The 18,024-nt window shown below is 40.9% G+C and overlaps 2 protein-coding genes across 4 annotated transcripts in view; one reads left to right on the top strand and one right to left on the bottom strand.

Moving 5' to 3' along the window:
• LOC111864934 (proto-oncogene tyrosine-protein kinase ROS) overlaps nucleotides 1-4,303 on the bottom strand; it is a 133,100-nt gene extending 128,797 nt beyond the window's left edge. For all 3 annotated transcript variants that reach the window (XM_023852564.2, XM_023852565.2, XM_023852566.2), the window contains exon 1: nucleotides 3,350-4,303. In XM_023852564.2, the coding sequence (XP_023708332.1) occupies nucleotides 3,350-3,475 (126 nt within the window). In that variant the 5' untranslated portion in view covers nucleotides 3,476-4,303. The remainder of the gene's footprint in view (nucleotides 1-3,349) is intronic.
• The window catches only part of LOC111864922 (protein dimmed), a 183,031-nt gene that overhangs the window by 3,565 nt on the left and 161,442 nt on the right, over nucleotides 1-18,024 (top strand). The gene's annotated exons all lie outside the window — the stretch shown is intronic.

The following is an 18,024-nucleotide window of genomic DNA, read 5'->3' as shown; positions in this document are numbered from 1 at the left end:
AACAGCCGAGTTAAAATAATTTTCTTATACTAAGTAACTAATTAGCCGGCCACGGTAGCTGAGCGGTCTAAGGCATGTACTGTCTTCGCTCGCTTGGAAGCCGGGATCGTGAGTTCGAATCCCACTCAGGGCATGGATGTTACTTTGTGTGTGTTCGTTTTTCTGTGTTTGTGTACAGGTAGAGGCCTTGCGACTAGCTGATCACCCGCCCAAGGAGTCCTATCGAATATGTAAGATCTAGAAAAACCGAAATGAACGGAGCAGTTCATGGAGGCAGGCCTAGGCCCACTGGGGCTGTAGTGCCAAGGGAAGGAAAAAGTAACTAATTAACTAACTCAATGGAGCTGAACCCTTTTTAAGAAGCCAACAGTCGATCAGCCGCTCTTGAGGCGAGACATCAACATACACTCTGTTCTCTCTTGCTCACTGTGCCCACTTCTTCCTAGCGTCAATTAGAGCTTCTGTGTTTTTCTTCATGGTATTTATGTTATCTCCCAATAAATTTACAACCTCTGTATAGACCAGAATCTGATGTGTTCCATTCAATTTAAATTTCACTTAGTTTTCTCGGACCGTCCTAATGGCGTATTCTAAAGTGAAGTTAAAAAGCAGTGGAGATAAAGCATCTCCTTGTTATAGACCGTTTTGAATAGGAATAGTATCGGATAGATGTCAAGCAGTACGGAAATTACTATAGGCTTCTTTAAAAGGTATTTTAATAAGTCTCACTAATATTATGAAAATATTTGGACCGAAGAGGGATGAAGTGAGAGTAAGTTGGAGAAAACTGCATAATGAGGAGCTTCATAACTTGTACTCTTCTCCAAGTATAATTAGAATGATCAAGTCAAGGAGGATGAGGTGATCAGGTCATGTAGCATGAATGGGGGAGACGAGGAATGCGTATAGAATATTGATGGGAAAGCCGGAAGGAAAGAGACTGCAAGGGCGACCAAGGCGTAGGTGGATGGACAATATTAAAATGGATCTTAGAGAGATAAAATGGGATGGTATGGATTGGATAGATGTGGTTCAGGATAGGGACCAGTGGAGGGCTCTTGTGAACACGGTAATGAACCTTCGGGTTCCATAAAATGCTGGGATTTTCTTGAGTAGCTGCAGAATTGGCGGCTCCTCAAGAAGGGCTCAGCTCCATGAGTAAGTAAATGTTGTGACTATAACAAACTCAGTGAGACTACTGTACAATATACTCCCCCCCCCCCTAATTGAAGAACAGGCTTTCTTGAAATCTAATCTGCTTACACTACTTCACTTCATATGCTGTGTGCGAGAGAGTAACAGGATAGATGATCGTATTATCCGGTTTCTTTCCGCGGGAAGAAATTTGGCCCCCTCCCCACATGTTGCGGGGACAGTGAGAGATTATAATTCCTATCCTTCCTAAAAGCGTTAATTTGTAGCGGTAGAGAACTGTTCCGTGACAAACAGTTCTGTTGCACGCATAAAGCCAAGATCATGTTACAGACCCGTATTCACAACGTAAGAAGCAATGAGCCCATTTGTGTACTTGGGAGGTTGGCGGCTAGAACCTCGGCTGGGACATCGGCTGGGACGTTTTTCGTAGCTTTCCTCAGTCCTTCAGGCGAAATCCGGTTTAGTGTATGTGAGTTAGGCCACGACTGGCTCATTCCAAATCGTTTGCAACATCTCACGTCAGTCAACGTAACATTCCACGTCACACAGGCCCGACATTATGATCGTCGCTAAGTAACCAACCAAAACCGGATATACAACAGCCGAACACGCAGGTCTCGGTTCGCAGGGAGAAACATCCATCACAAGGTGAGTGGTGATGATATATCCAAAGTAAAGTGTGAGCAAGGTGAGAAGAATCACGCGAGAAATTAAGACGAGCAGAAGAAGCGGACAGTTGTAAATAAGGAGAAGAAGATGGAGAATAAGGAGAGAATATGAAGAAAGGCGGGAAAATATTATGAAAATAACGTAAATTCTAAAAATTTTGACGATGTTACATTGGTACATATATTACGTTTCTGGACATTATCCATATTTATCTAAAACGTTTCGGAGACTGGATTCTGTCTCTTTCTTCAGGTAAAACCTACTCAGTTTGGACCAATCGATTGAATTAACCCCTAAGTAGAAACGTGAGACAAAGTCGATGGGGAAGAGCAGCCAGACGAATGAAATTAGTATTTGACCCTGGACGGGCTATCTCTGTGGTCTGTTGGTGAAATTGATATGACTCTGCAATGAGTGACAGGTTACGCAACAGGCGCCGCCGTGGTTCAGAATTGCTTATACTTATTTGTTTTGCAAATTTTGACATCGTATTGGTGACAACGCTTCACCAGGCTAACAGCTTCACCCATATGTATACAATTATTACAAATGCAGCTAACATCAGACTTAGGAATAAATTTGTTTGTTTGTTCAGTGTTAAAATGCTCCTTAATTGTTTATTGGACGTAGCTTACGTCATTAAAGTAATTATGTTTTCATGGATTGCACTCTTTAGTTACTTTGACAGTTGATTTTGGAAATATTAATAATTTACATTATCTTATTTCTATAAATTCCATCGCAGTCTTACAATTTATTATGACCTTGAAAACTAAAGAACCGCTGAATCTTATTTCACAAGTTGTATATATTAATAATAATATTTCAGTTGTCGGATATAACGCCGTGTAGTGCGATAAAAGTCAACAAATGCTTCTGAGGAACATTTAACCTCCATCTTCAGGATCGAATGTAAACAAGAAACAAGCTTGAAGCAGGAAGCATGGATAATTCTGCTTGCTGCCTGTTTCTTACTGGTTTTAAGTGTTACCGCTAAACAATTCTGCCCGGTTTTAATTGAATATATATTCACCTGTTACATGGCAACTCTTTGTATGATGAACCTGTTTTGAAAGAATTGATGCAACTCTATTTGTACTAGATATAAAGAAGAATGTACCCCCTGCACCTTGAAAATTGTTTACTCAGTGTCAGTTTCATATTAAATTTAGTACTTCACTCTGTAAACCTTGTAGACAGTAACATACGTACAGAAATATGTCTATTATCATCCATTCGTGTTGTGCAGGTAAGATATAAGTTCGGCTTGTAGGTAAATGTGATGCAGAGCTTGAATAAACTCATTAGCCTGGGTCTCAAGATTAAATTTAACAAAATCCTGCAAAAGTCCGCATTTATGCTAATCATTGCTATGTTTCTGCATGAAGACGACGGCAGCCGTGTGTATGGAACGCCCCTGTAGCACTGCGCGTCCTTCCTCTAGCCTGCCTTTCAATCGTGCAGCACTAGAGTTCTGACAAGCAGTGCTCTTAAGTACGTCCTTTATAAAGAGAGTGTGGCTAACCTGGAATGGACATCGCTGAATACACTGGTCCTGGAAGTGGACATCCAACACATCGTGGCTGGAACCAAACGGTTCAGCAACGTGGATCAGCAACAGCACCACACTCAGATATAGAGGCAACATCATTGTCTTACAAGCGGTAGCGCTTTGCACGTGCTTACACGCAGTACGGGCATTTGCAGAAAGTGTCAGTCACTTGTTCACTGTATCTGTCCGGTGTTCCAGTTCTGGCACACATAACTGTTAGTTATTATTGTCAACTAAACTCACAACACTACAGCACTTCCGTCGCGCCACTAGTAGAACTATATTCAGCGCTGAATTATAGAACCAAATGTGAGTTCTTTTCTGTAATTGTCTTAGATATACAAGTATTATTTTATCGGAACCATAATGACGTTAGTGGCATACATACTGATCTTCAGCACTCAGTTATGCAAATATTACAGGGCATCTATAAGTTTATGTTCTTTTGTTGTTAATTTTTTTCAGGTATAAATTCTACTCAGGTTTACTTTACTGAATTCATATTGTCATAATCAGCATATATCGTTAGCCCTGTTTTTTCGAATTGTTAGGCAACCACTACTTTACGTTCTTATGTGATTACTTTCTCCGACGCACAACATATATAACTTTTAATATACTGAAGTCAGCATCGATCAAACAATATTATTAAGTTATAACAACACATTTCAAGATGGTTAAAGACATAAAAAATACGTACAAGTTACTAACTCATGCTAGTATTTTATCTCATAAGCGAGAATACCGATGGAAAGTCACTGTTCGAACTTATCCGTCCCATAACTCCAGGTTATGTTCAGTTGCGGTGTTTGCGTGATACCAGTCTATGTCGATCGAGTGCAAACCTTCAGTCACTTCCGATATAGCGAGACGAGAGTCCTACTAGCCGCTTGCGTCCAACCGCCTGGAGCGCTGATCGACACTCTACTGCCGGGAAGTTCTGCTCGGTTCTGCTGCTACGGACATCCAATGACCGCCCGCCAGGGGCCCGGGAATAGGTGAGGGGGGGATACTCGTCAAGGCACGGGAAGTCATCCAGTTTGCTAAAGTTGAGCAGTCACTGTCCTCGAGGGAACAAACACTGTACAACCCTTCAATAAACTTCATGGATTGGCATCAAATTTAGTAGAGCGTGGAAGGACGAGGTCGAGGCCTGTCTTAATGCTGTGGACTTCCCAGCGTCTTCTTTAACGGACAGACTGGCTGATTCATAGCCCTTTTAGTGTCTTCTTTAACGGACAGACTGGCTGATTCATAGCCCTTTTAGTGTCTTCTTTAACGGACAGACTGACTGATTCATAACCCTTTTAGTCAATTCCATGTGGTTTTTATTTGTATAAACCTTCTGGTTTCTATGGCAACGCAGAAATTTCTGTGGTTAAAGAGCCAAAAATTATTTGCTTTAATAATCGCGAGCTTACCAAATGTCTAATAAAATCCGGACCAGAATGATTACTCTCGTTCCTAGCTTGGAAATAGTTAATTATGCTGTTCCAGTCGTTGAGTTTACGTGGAAATTGATGAAATGGAAAGATTATTGTGAATGATTAAGAGGCAAGGACTTTGAAAGAGACGGTCGTTGCCTATTTCAAGGTAGCCTCCCGCCGTTCACTGCTAGATGTCGAGGATAACCAATAATAATTCGATACGAATATTCTGTAAGTTAAGAAAGTAAGGTAAAATTTCCTCCGGCTTAATTACTCTCTAAAGCCTGGCGGTCACTATATATATATATATATATATATATATATATACCATCTGCTTTAACATACTTAGACTCTGCAATCTTTCCACAGAGTGCATTCGTGTGCCAATATTCCATATGTTTCTCACAATAAACAGCTATTCTTTCCCCAAAGAGCATTGACCGGTTGGGCTCTGTAGGGGTGACGTAATGTTTCCTGTGAGGTACGGTCTTCATTTGTATATATTAATTAGATGATAGCCAGTCTTTGAAGGGTCAAGTACTACCCCATGAAGACACCACACTTTTAACCTCAACGCTAGATGGAGGTGAATATTCGACTTCATGCCCCTGCCAATTTCCCCCGCGGTAATAGCCCCAAGGGTCCACTAGATATGAGGCTTCATGGGCCCCAGAGGCGCTCTGGACTTTGTAAAGAAGAAGAAATGTCTTGCCTCTGCAGGGTATCTAGCCCTGGATCCTCTGTCGATCAGCCTGTAGTCTAGTCGCTACACGGATTGAGCTGTCCCATCTCCACACATAAAGAAAGTAGGTTAAAATATTAACGGCGTGAGGTCAGGGATCTTAACACTTAGATCGTAGCGTTGGGTCAAAATGACTCATCCTAATTCTTGCAACCCGTAAAACAAAGCAGTTACTGCTACTTTCTGCACTCTGTTCGTAGTGAGTTCTCGACGGCTGAACTCTGTGAATCCGCAGTCACTGTTTTGTGGTATATTGCCCTCAGACTGCAGTACGGGCGAGCATTATTTCCTTCTCTAAGGCATCTTTCTTTTTGCCCTTTATCTTTCCGAAGATACATGAATCTCAAGAAAGACATCGGCTTTCCCGAGTGACTTTCTCGTTGTTCTGTTCAGCACTTTGAGACAAATTCAGAGATATTACCTCAAATTAGACTACAGTAACTTTTTCCACATAATCATACTGCATTGAAAGCTATATAATTGGAGCTACTGACAGCGTCATTAGATAAAATGTAAATATAAATATACTTAAAAAGATAAAGTTATTGTAAAAGGCCATGAAGGCCCATAGGGTTGTGAGACGTTCAGGCTCCCACATTATCTAGACAATCGGCTCAAAGATGGCGGTAAGGTTGTCAGCCTTACGCGCCGGCCACGCTTTACTCACCAAGAGAATTATTTAATTAATTCCTGGTACTCATTTCTGTTAGAGGCTGAGTCAACCCCAGGGCCATAGTGCGGCTGGAAGGTTTAGGTCAATTGTAAAATATCGAACCCGCGATCTTCCTGCTTGTAGCATAGGCCCTCGACCTACTACCCTACCGCGTGCCCGGACCGAAACATGTTAAATAAATAATATGAAGAGCTAAGGAGCTTTCGAAGCGTGAATTTTAATATGTGGACGCAATTGCACAAGGACAGTGAAGTGAGTGCGCTACAAATTGGGGTGCACAGTGCAACAGGATGTTTCAATACGAAATGATGTTTATTAAGTTCTTTTATCGACCCAACCTATCAGTTATGAAAGAAATATCTTGTCCTTCCTATTGAAGGTTAGTAGATGAATTAAATGAATAAAATAATCGGCTATCGAATAATTAGCTAGAGTAATCTTAGCTCTTATAATGAATCTGTAGATAATACGCGCGTGCGCGCGAATGCGTGCATGCCGTTACACTGACCGTTACGCTGTTAAACTTAGCTCGTTAGAGGAAGTGGGCATTCACGGCTGGCGTGTCACAGGTTCCTTCTTCGTCTTGACTGAGTTCTTCTGTTGAATGAAACTACTCCATCACGTCACACTCGAGTAAAACTTCACTTTCAGAATCTACCTCGTTTCTCTTTGACAAATATACGTAGAAAAGGAAGAACATGTTTATGTAGACCTTTCAGGAGTTCCGACTCCACTCGTCAATTCCAGCAGGCGTACCCATCTCGAGCATCCTCTCTATTCTAGTATTCGTCTTCCGCTCAGATTCTCTCTGTGATATTCATGGAATTTGGCCGAACTTAATTCTGATCTCTAAAGAAGTCCACCGAGTAGAGAGCTTAGAAGCTGATAGTGTTTTTATTGCTAGTGGGGTGGGACTAAGTCCCTTGTACTGCGGCCACTTCTGGCCCCAGATGATAGGTGATGGTGATTGTGGAGCAATTGGTTGAAAGAAGATTGGCAGGGGAAACCGAAGTATTCGGGGAAAACCTGCCCTAGCGCCAATTTGTCCACCACAAATCAAACTTGACCAGACCCGGGATCGAACCCGGGCCGCCGCGGTGGGGAGCCAGCGGCTAACCGCTTGAGCTACGGCGCGGCCTAAGCTGATACTTGCTCAGCTCTTAATGTACACCACATATTCATTACTGTGTTCAAAAGAGAACAATACTCTTTCCTGTTATCATCCAGTTGAATCCACTTAACCATCCTAGCATTGAATGGCTTTAATTTGCATTTAAATCTTTTCCTCCCATCTACGTCTTGGTCTTCCAAAATTACTATTTCCCATCATATTCCAAGACTAATATTCTTTCACAATAAGATATGTGGATTTTATTTTTGGTTTGTGGAGGCTTCCGGGGCTGCTACCCCTAAAATCCGGCCCTGGTTGTTGTACACATGACGTAATGTCTATCGCTCTATGAGTCGGGTCTTGTGGTGTTAGCTGCTAATTCTTATACATTATGTGACGATTATTTGGCCATGACTCGTTTATCAGCGCCTCGTTTTTTAAACAAAATATGGTACACAATGATGAGACTGCCATTACACTTCGCCATCTCTGTCTTACAAGTCCTGTACTGATGTTCCTGCTTATATGCCACTTCTCAGGTGTGAATTGGTATCCGTGAGGTGGGGACTACTGTTGCCGTTTCTCACTACTACCAGAAGTAAAAGGATTAGGCTAGTGTCTGTCACTAGGAAACGGCTGTGTCGATGAGAAGCATTTTGCATTGAATTTCTTCTAGACGTATGAACTTTTCTCTTTGGCGTTTGCCGGAATAGACATTAGTAAGTGACGATTTGCATTTCTGTCAGCGACTTAGTTTCGCCGGGAAATTTGGTTGCAGGCTGGACCCAAGTTCACAAACTGGGCAATTAACAGTAAACATACCTTGCTCTTGAAGTGAGTCAAGGTTCTTATGATGGCGTCGCTTTCATCCCTGAAGCCCTGCTTCCATGTTGAGGCCAGTTTGGAAACTAATAAAATAAATGAGATCTAAGAGTTTGTGACGATGAAACAGTAAAGTAAAAAAAGTAAAGCTACCCCTGTACCAGGCTGTGAAGGCCCATAGGGTTGTGAGACGTTGAGGGTCCCACATTATCTGCACAATCGGCTCAAAGATGGCGGTAAGGTTGTCAGCCTTTCGCGCCGGCCGCGCTTTACTCACCAGGAAAATTATTTGACGATGAAATAGTAGTGGAAATATTATGTTTCTGAATATGATCCATCTTCCTGTCTTTATCTAAGAAGAACCATCCTGTTTATATTTAAAAACACAATGGTAGATCCCCGAAAACACTTCATTTTAAATATAACTCTTTATTATTTTTAAGATTTTGTTATTTGATTTAATTTTTTGTTAAGCATTCACGTTAAAGGAAAAAGTCCTTAATGAAATATATTGGGATCCAATGCATATTACTTATGATATTTTCTTGCAGTTTGCTTGTTTGGAGAAAATTACTAATTTGTTAACAATATCAAATACACGCCACCGAATTCGCTGTTCAATTCGCTCATGCCATCTACCTTACGCCCGGTGATACACAACACACATACGGACGAAATGGCAAATAGACGTCCAGCGTCAATAAAAATGTATTTCTAATTCAACTCCCGAGGGTGAATTTACCAGTTTTTTTGTTTTTAATACATTTCGAGTTCAGTAAGAGAGGAAAAACGCATGATGACCAGGTAAGTGAGTCGGGCCGACGGGACAGCTGAGCAAATTGTGTCGTAATGGAACGCACGCAATTTTGAACCATTGTGGCTGTGGTTGCAGTTCGGGAAAAGACAATAAATGGTGGACGATGGGAAAGAGCCTCTCCCAAATCGGTGAAGATGTGTAAATATGTGGACATTCTTCCACACCCATGGTTAAGTGGTCTCCGCCCTTCCACAAGCACCACCAGTTGGTCTTTTCACAGCTGTGCACCGTAAGGTTCGAACGTTGATATCCCCAAGTTATTTACACCAGCTTCTTAAATGTAGCATGGCTACGTTTAACTTCAGAATTTTGTCATGGCAACGGTTCGGTGGCCGCACGGTATAAGGCCCGCTTTGGAAAGAGCTCGAACACTGGGGTCATGGGTTTGAATTCAGATCAGTGCACAGATCTCTGTTCTCGTTTCCTTTCCGTGCTTTTCTCGTGCTGTGTAAGTAAGGGCCTTGCGACGGGTCGATCCTTTAGAAAGGATTCATTAATTAGAACATAATTCTGAATTCGAACAGGCCACGACGTCCAATCCGTTAAAGCAGAAGAAGAGAAAGAAGTCTCATGGTTGAGCGTTAATTTTGTTCAGTAACCTCTTCGTGTATGTCAGAAAGTCCAACACAGTAAAACTAATCATGTGCCAATGTAATTAGGTGTATAGTGAAATGGCTATCAAACTAACTACGTAACTCCTATAATTATTAATTTAACTAGTATTCTCTAAGTTTTTAACTAGAATGTATAATTAAAAATAAATTAGTATAGCTCAGTCGGTATAGCGACTGGCTATGTGCTGGATGATGGATAGGAATTCGAGTCCCGGTGGGGGCAAGATTTTTCTCTCTTCATGTTAAGACCAGCTATGGGGCTCACCAAGCCTTATATCCAGTGGGTACGAGGGACTATTTCTCCGGGGTAAAGCGGCTGGGACGTTAAGCTGACCACTGACCTCCAACTAGTACCGAGGTCAAGAATACGTGGATCTACACATCGACTCTCCATTGCGTAATGCTTAATTAGTTAAATACAGGGACAACTTTTCCTTTAAACAGAGAACTATTAATATGAATATACAAATTCATTGATCAATTTAACTACCAAAGAAATAGTAATACTATGGGCAGAAAAATATCTTTTCGTAACAATTAATTATTTACATAAACATAAAATATCTTATTATTATGGTATTTCAGTACTCATCGTCTTAATAACGGAAACGAGACGTTTATCACAACACTAATAGAGAAATTCACTCCAGAGCCTCACAGTCTTTTCCTTAGTTTCTATTCTATTGCTGAAAGTGATAAGGTCCGAATTGTACATGGTTTTTGCGTTGTAGGTCTACAGCCCATCTGTGATATATCAACTGCGTTCCTCTTAACTATAAAATAAAGGACCTTAAATGCTGAAGGGATATAAAGACCCATTTATAACAGCACGAACCACATTTTTACGCCTGTGGAGTGCATAATTAAAAACTCCATGGAACCGAGTCCTTTAAAAACCAGCATTTTCTCAGGCACTCAAGAATTTTCCAGATATTTTATATAACCCGAAAGTTCATTATCGTGTTCACAAGAGTCCCCCGCTGGACTCTACGTGAGACACGTGAATCCAGTCCACACCCACATTCAATTTCTCTGCGATCCATTTTAATGATATCCTACCATCTATGCCTAAGTCTTGCTAGTAGTTCCTTCCTTCAGGTTTTCCTACCAAAACTCTGTATTCATTACTCTTTTCTCCCAAACGTGCTATATTTCCTGTCCATCTCATCCTCCATGACTTTATCATTCCAATTATTCTTGAAGAGTAGTACAAATTATGATGTTCCTCACGATGCAGTTTACTCCGTCTTATTATAAAAATATTTTCCACTTCAGCCTGTTCTTGTACTTTCTCGGTCTATGTTCTTCCCTTAATGTCAGATTCCGACTTCCACACCGGTACAAAACTGTGTGCAAATTATAGGTCTATATGTCATAATTTTTATAATTTTTGACAACAGATGACAAAAAAAAGTTTCGGAACTGAATGGTAGTAAGGATTACACAAATTGAATCTGCTGTTATTCCCTGTATGAAAGGTATTTTGATTCGTGCCTGTCGTTCCCATATCCTGTGTAGGTGCTACTACGTCTACTGGACTTATGACGTCACTTCCCCCGAGGACAGGGACCTTCAGAGTCATGACCGCGAGAACGTGAAACCTCCCATTACAGGAAGAAAAATACGCGACATTCTTCCTTTTCCATTTCTGTCTTAAAGAGTTCCTGTTATTTACATGCAACCAGAGGCAACATTCGAGACAGGAGTAACTTGCCGACAAGGACATTTATCCGATTAACCAATTCTTGTTTCAGATACGTCCTTCTGTATTTCTCATCACACTCAAATACTCATATATCTCGTATACGAGATCGGAACGAGCGAAGACGATCACATATTTCCTGAAAATTAGAAATTGTTGATACTTGACAGAGCTACAGAATTAATTTGGAAGGCAACTCATATATATAGGAGAGGCGGGATAGCGTAGTCGGTATAGCGACTGGCTAAGGGCTGGACAACGGAGAGGACGCAGTTCGAGTCCCGGTAAGGTCAAGAATTTTCACTTCTCCTTGTCGTCCATACCTGCTCTGGGGTCCACCCAACCTCCTGTACAATGTATCCCGGGGGGGTCTTTCCCGGGGGTAAAGCGGCCTGGGCGTGAAGCTGACCACTCACCTCCAACTTGTGCTGAGATCAAGAAAACGTGGCTCTATACATCCTCTCGCTCATACTTCTTCATGGCTTGGTGCTTAATTAGTTAAGCACAGGGACAACTTTATTTTTACCATATGTATTATTATTTTAAACGTTATTGATGGGCGCGCTATACGCGGAACACTGCATCCGCGTAGAGCGAGGAGTCGGCCCGTATTGCTCCTACAGCAGAGCACTACAGACAGTTCCTGTCATATCGGATCTAATGACCCCCGAGGCACCGCCCGTATTTCGACAGCAGCCGGTCCCACTCCCTTCTTGTCATCATAAGCACCAATTTCCCAATTGGGACCAGTATATCGCTTATTAAAGGGGAGACACCACTACATCCACAAACTGAGGGTCTTTCAAGTTTTCATTTTACGTGTAACGTTTCGTTTCGAATGATACATTATTCTTGAAATAAAATCTCTGTTCCTTGTAGAGTAAACTTCACAAGAGCGAAGGATTCTGCAAGTGAATATTACATCGACTTGAGAATTAATCTATATTTCGCAAGTGTATTTCCTTTAATTAAGAATTCTAGAAAAGAGCAGGGATCTACAGCAATTTTCCACATTCAATTCTTCAATGCTACATATCTCACTGGCCTTGATATAAATTTACTGTAAACACCAGTATATGGTTGGCCGCTCACAGCGATCGCGCGGTCTAAGGCATAAACTGTCTTCCTCCGCTCAAACACTGGGATCGCGGGTTCGAATCTTACTAAAAGCATGGATGTCTCTCTGCGTTTATTCTGTGTTTGTGTTGTCCTGCGTAGGCAGCGGCCTTGCGACAGGTCGATCGCCCATCCGAAGGAGTCTTACCGATTGCCTTAGGATTAAGAAAAGCGGCCTCCGTAGTCTACGGGTAACGTTCCCACCTCATGACTCAAGGTACGCGGGTTCAAACCCGGCGGAGGTCGTGGAAAAATTCAGGGAACAAGTCCTCCGGGAGGGACTTCAAGCCGTGGGTCCCGTGTCGTAGATTTACGGTACATAAAAGATCCTCATGTCTCTAGGAGATCTCTGAGCAAAATTAGGCAAAAAGTTTCCCGCCCAAGTAGTTTCCAATGCCTCCGGTAGATGGGGAAGTTATCGGGTACCACTGCCAGCCTCGCTGGTTGAAGGGGGCTGATAGCGAGCACCAGTACCGGCAGCGTATGGCGACTGGTAGAATATCAAAGTGGGACATACAATAGACTATTAGTCGCGGTGCATGGGGAAACCCACCCCCTCCAATAATAATAATAATAATAATAATAGGATTAAGAAACTAAGTGAAACAAAGCGTTTAACGGATGCCGTATGCTCCAGAGTGGGAGCAATAGGAAAGAGAGAGATAGAGCATATGGTTGAGATGCGAATGGGGAACACGTATGAAACATACTGTGTTAATATTTTGAAGTGTGAAGCAAAAAAGAATATTGCGAAGAGTTACAAACCGGCGAGCTGATATCAGTTTCGTGCACGGACCTAAAGGAGAGCTCACTAGCCTCGATGTGCAAGGACAGAATTTGTTAATTCAAATTAGGTAATAGGTTTCGTGAACTATTGTAGATAAGGGTCATTTCGAGGCTCTTATGTATTCAGAGTAATACGTGGTATAACTTGGAAATGTAATCCTGGGTTCTCGAGAGATAGGGGTTTAATTTTGATGAAAATAATTCTGAAAATGCTGCACGAGAAGGATGCAGCAGGAACCCCGAAATTTGGAACCATTTCAGAACTTCCTTGAAGGCGGGGAAAAAAAGAAAACTTTCATTAAGATGACCGGTCGCAGGACTTCAAATACACACTGGCTTCTAGCCAGCATTGCGGCAAATAAACAAAATGGAGGCCACAGTGTTTCCATAACGAGTGTGTTATTGTTGTATTGATGTCAAAAGGTAACACATTTATCTAAGGAATTAAGTTTATCTAAATAACTTGAGTTCCTACGTAAAAACAAACACATTACGACTCCATTATAAAGATCAATGAATTCAAACAAACTTACTTATTCTTAGAGTCATGTGAAACGAAAATGAATAGTAATTTAATGTTAAAGCTGATGGTAAATAATTGAAATTAGAATGGTGAAGAATGATGGACTTTTGTGATACTGTGATGAACCTTAAGATTCTTTTAAAACAAGGGTTTTTGTGTAATCAGTTACTAAAAGAATCTATACAATACAAAGACAAAACTGTACGCTTTGATGGGGTAAATTTCTTCAGTCGGTTTGAAACTTGGTGTACAGCCTGGTGAACTGTAATGACGTAAGCTGGTATCAAATAAAACATAGAGGGGATCTTACAGTATTTTTTGTTTTAGTTTTATGAGTCCAAATTAATGTTTGACGGGAACAGTTCTAGACACTGGGGGATTCTGCTCCCACAGAAAACTTCAAATTGTATTTGTTACATAATACAATAGAGACTAGAGCGAAAATGCGTACTCCATTTTGGAGTACACAAAGTTCTCATCTGCTTTGCTGAACAGTTAATAAAGAGTATGTCTATTATGTTAAAAAGTTATAATTTTTACTAATATAAACTGTATTGAAATTCATACAGTATTTTTTTAAATATATTTTGAGGAATACATAACCTTAATACTTTGACAATTTCTGGAAAGAGCTACGTTTATACTAAGATGCTAAACTTAATAGAATAACAATATCCACTAAGTAGTGGCGCTATCTTCAGAAAGTTCCCTTTTTCCTCAGTTTATTTCACCCACAAATTGATCAAGAGTAATAGTCTGTGGCTCAAGAATGCGGCCCTCGGATGCGAAATAAACACTGACAGACATTTCATAATTACCTTTACTATTACTTCATCATTACCTCCATTCACTTCACTTTCATCGTGTAGACTCATATTTTGTTACCTTTCCATATAATAATATGCAGATGCATATTGTTTTAATGTTCTCAAATGCAACAAATGGACAGAAACTTTGAAGTAAATAATTTGTATCTCTAGGTACAGCTGTCATACAATAACTCATGTACTGATCCACTCTTATATTCCATGACTATTCCATTACCACCAAATTTAAAAACTAACAAAAAAGGAAAATTGCTTTCGGCAAATGTCGAGACTGCACTACCGACTGAAGCACAGGTATTTCTAACGTTCGCCTGGCGGTCCTATCAGTAACTACTAGCAACCACTTTATGTAAGGAGTATAAAGACAGAATAACATTTTTCGGCTTTTATATTGCCTACGCGGTTTGTTCACAAATCTACTCATCAGTGAAGTTAGAGGGTTCATGTTGAATAGTTACTTGCGGCAGAACGTATCTTTAGCTGTTATTAAGGTAAAGATTATTTTAAAGACAATTTTTTCTCGCCCATAAAATAACCCAATCTCTTATAAATACTAACGTTGTTTATGAAACCAATCACTCTTTGTTCCAAGAGCCAAGCGAAACATACAGGTATATTATTCAGGCGAAATTCTGCGTTATTTATGTCAAAGCAAGCAGACCTATAGACATCAATAAAATGTTACATTTTTTCTATCACTAACTGCGTTTGGATATTTTTACATTAAAATTGCTCATACATTTCTTACAAGAACTGAGGAAGTTCGGTCTTTGTGTTCACTAAGATAATTTTAGATGGCCTGAGTTTGATTCCCAGCAAGGGTAGAGGGTTTCCTCTTTACCACTATGTCTAGACCGGCTCTTGTGCTCACTCAATCTTGCATAGAGCGGTGATTGATGACTTTCACCGAGAGAAAGAGCGGCTGATGCGTCAAGCTGAACACTGCCTCAGTCTAGAGTCGGGGGGGGGGTTAAGAATATGCTCAGCTACACCCTCAACCTCTACATTTCACTCCTAATTTTTCTTTTCTCCGCCAGTCTTGCTACATCCCTGAGCTTATCACACTAATTGTTAAGGGTAAAGAGGTAAAGATGTTCCTGTGCTTAACCAATTAAGCACTACGCCTTGAAGATATGTGGGGGAGTGGATGTATAGATCCACCTGTTCTTGACTTGAACACCAGCTGGAGGTGAGTGGTCAGTTTCATGCCTCTGCTGCTTTACCCCCAAGAAAAAAGCCCCCGTTACCCAACGGATAGGAGGTTGGGTCTGCCCCACAGCCGGTCTGTACACTGTAGCGTAGAGAGCAAACTAGCCGTCCCTGTAATCGAACACGGGCCGTCCAGCCTGCAGCCCGTCGCTCTACCTACAGAACTCTTCTTACTGAAATATTTTCATTTCCCCACACTTTCAGAGGATGTGTTAGCGGTCTTTATACTATTATGGAGTATTTACGTCATGCAAGAACTGTTGAGCCACGGAGATCTGTAAACAATAAGAAAAGCAGTGTTTTCTCCATGACAAAACTTGACAATTTCTTTGATACTGCATTATTACGTTCAGAATAGTATGACTTCTAAGCCTTCTATCGTTGAATAAATGTTTTGTCTTTTTATAGTTTTTTAATAAAGGCTCTACAGTAATATTTTTATTTCTTTTCATCAGCGCTACTTATATCATTGAATTTTATATTTATTTATATTCAAATTTTTTTCTGTCTTTTAGGGATACCTTTTGCTTCACTAATCCGGACGCCCTCTCCCACCCAGTTACCCCGGGTAAGCGAGGGTTTACTCTATTCAATTTAATTGTCAATTTTTCTTTCATTGTCGTTTTCGTTGTCATCGTTGTGATCATCATTATCATAAATGCCCTTATTTCCACTTTCATGATTATGAGTATTGTGTTGGTCTGTTGTAGACTGGTCACGATGCTGGACTTCAGCGTTCGTACTTTCAGAGCTCCTGATATGTGCTCCACTACTCCCACCTTCCCCAGAATGACCATGATCTTCAGTTAAACGCGACAGAATATTATTCCAATCAGCGTTAGGACTGATTTCTTCTGAAGTTGTGTCAGTTAGTACTACGGTGCCCCCTTTTAATTCTCCGACCAGAAGCTTGTACAAAGGTGCATTATGTGCAAGACCACGTTTTAAATTTGCATAACTTATAGCCAGATTTCTGTAAATACTTCCTAGACTACCTAAGATACTATTACTGCCACTAAAACCTCCATAGCTGCTGCTTAAAATACCGTGAAGATGACCAGGGTCTACAGAGCTGTTATTTAAGCTCTCTGATAGTTTTACATGGCTACCTTCTAGACTACTGTGGCTGTCTTCTAGATTCATATGGCTACCTCCTACTTTTGTGTGGCTGTTTGCTAGTCCCACGATGCCGTCTGATATATCCTTGTAGCTGCTTCCTAGATTCACATGGCCACCTCTTAAAACAACATGGCGACCTCCTAAAACAACATGGCCACCTTCTTGAGCAACGTGGCCGCCTCCTAGAAAAATATGGCCACCTCCTGGAGCATTATGTTCACCTCCTAAAGCATGACCACCTCCTAGAATAAAATTGCCACCTGCTACATTAATGTGACTATTTCCTTCGCCTTCATGGTCACTTGGTGTATTTCCATAACTTCCTTTAAGACGTCCGTATATCTCTTGTAAGAGCCCATAATCGTCTCTCACATATCCTTTGCTCCCATAAATATTATGCTCACAGTTCCTCTTTCCCTTCGCGATGTGACTGTATTCCCAGTAGTGTTGACCCGATCCTCGATGTTCATCTGCCCACAGCACCTGTAAAACAGTAGAGCAGTATACATACTTATACACTTGTACTCTCCTTTTGAATAGAACAACCCATTTGTCTTCGCAAATAGCTGGCCACATGGGATAAGGCAAAGTAAACTGAGTGTAACAGCGAGGGAATAGTGTTTTCTTTCTGGACGACTAATAATTAGACCGAGTTCTGATATTAGTAAATGTTAGCTGTCTGGTCATTTACAGAGTTTACTGCGACTGTGACTGCAGGGAATGTAATTAAGATTTTCTTATGCGATTAAAATTTAATAGATAATTGTGTCAATACGTGGTTAAAAGAACACTGTGTTTATATTTGGTTAGGAGGTATAGTTTGCTTGCGGACTAAAACCATGGAGTTATCTTATTTAAGTACTTTAACGTATTGTTAAAAGTTAAAATTTCGCTGTATTAATATATGGCTGAAAATTATGGATTTATTGGATTAATATATTGTGACGTGTATACCCATTGCTAGTTAACGGCCAAGATCTTCCCGCGAAGACAGATTCTTGGTAAACAGCCCGTTGCTAGGTATAGACTACAACAGTACACAACAATAGAAGGCTTCCATTACTAGGCAATTCACGTGTTTTCTGTGGAGTCCGTCCCGAGGCCATATAACACTGGGTGACTCTGGCTCCAGTAAGTTCAGTTGGAGTAGTGGAGTAGTG

Source organism: Cryptotermes secundus, unplaced genomic scaffold (genome assembly GCF_002891405.2).
Source record: "Cryptotermes secundus unplaced genomic scaffold, Csec_1.0 scaffold62, whole genome shotgun sequence".
NCBI lineage: Eukaryota > Metazoa > Arthropoda > Insecta > Blattodea > Kalotermitidae > Cryptotermes > Cryptotermes secundus.
Note: the sequence above shows the minus strand (reverse complement) of the source record. Positions and strands in the feature narration are given on the sequence as shown.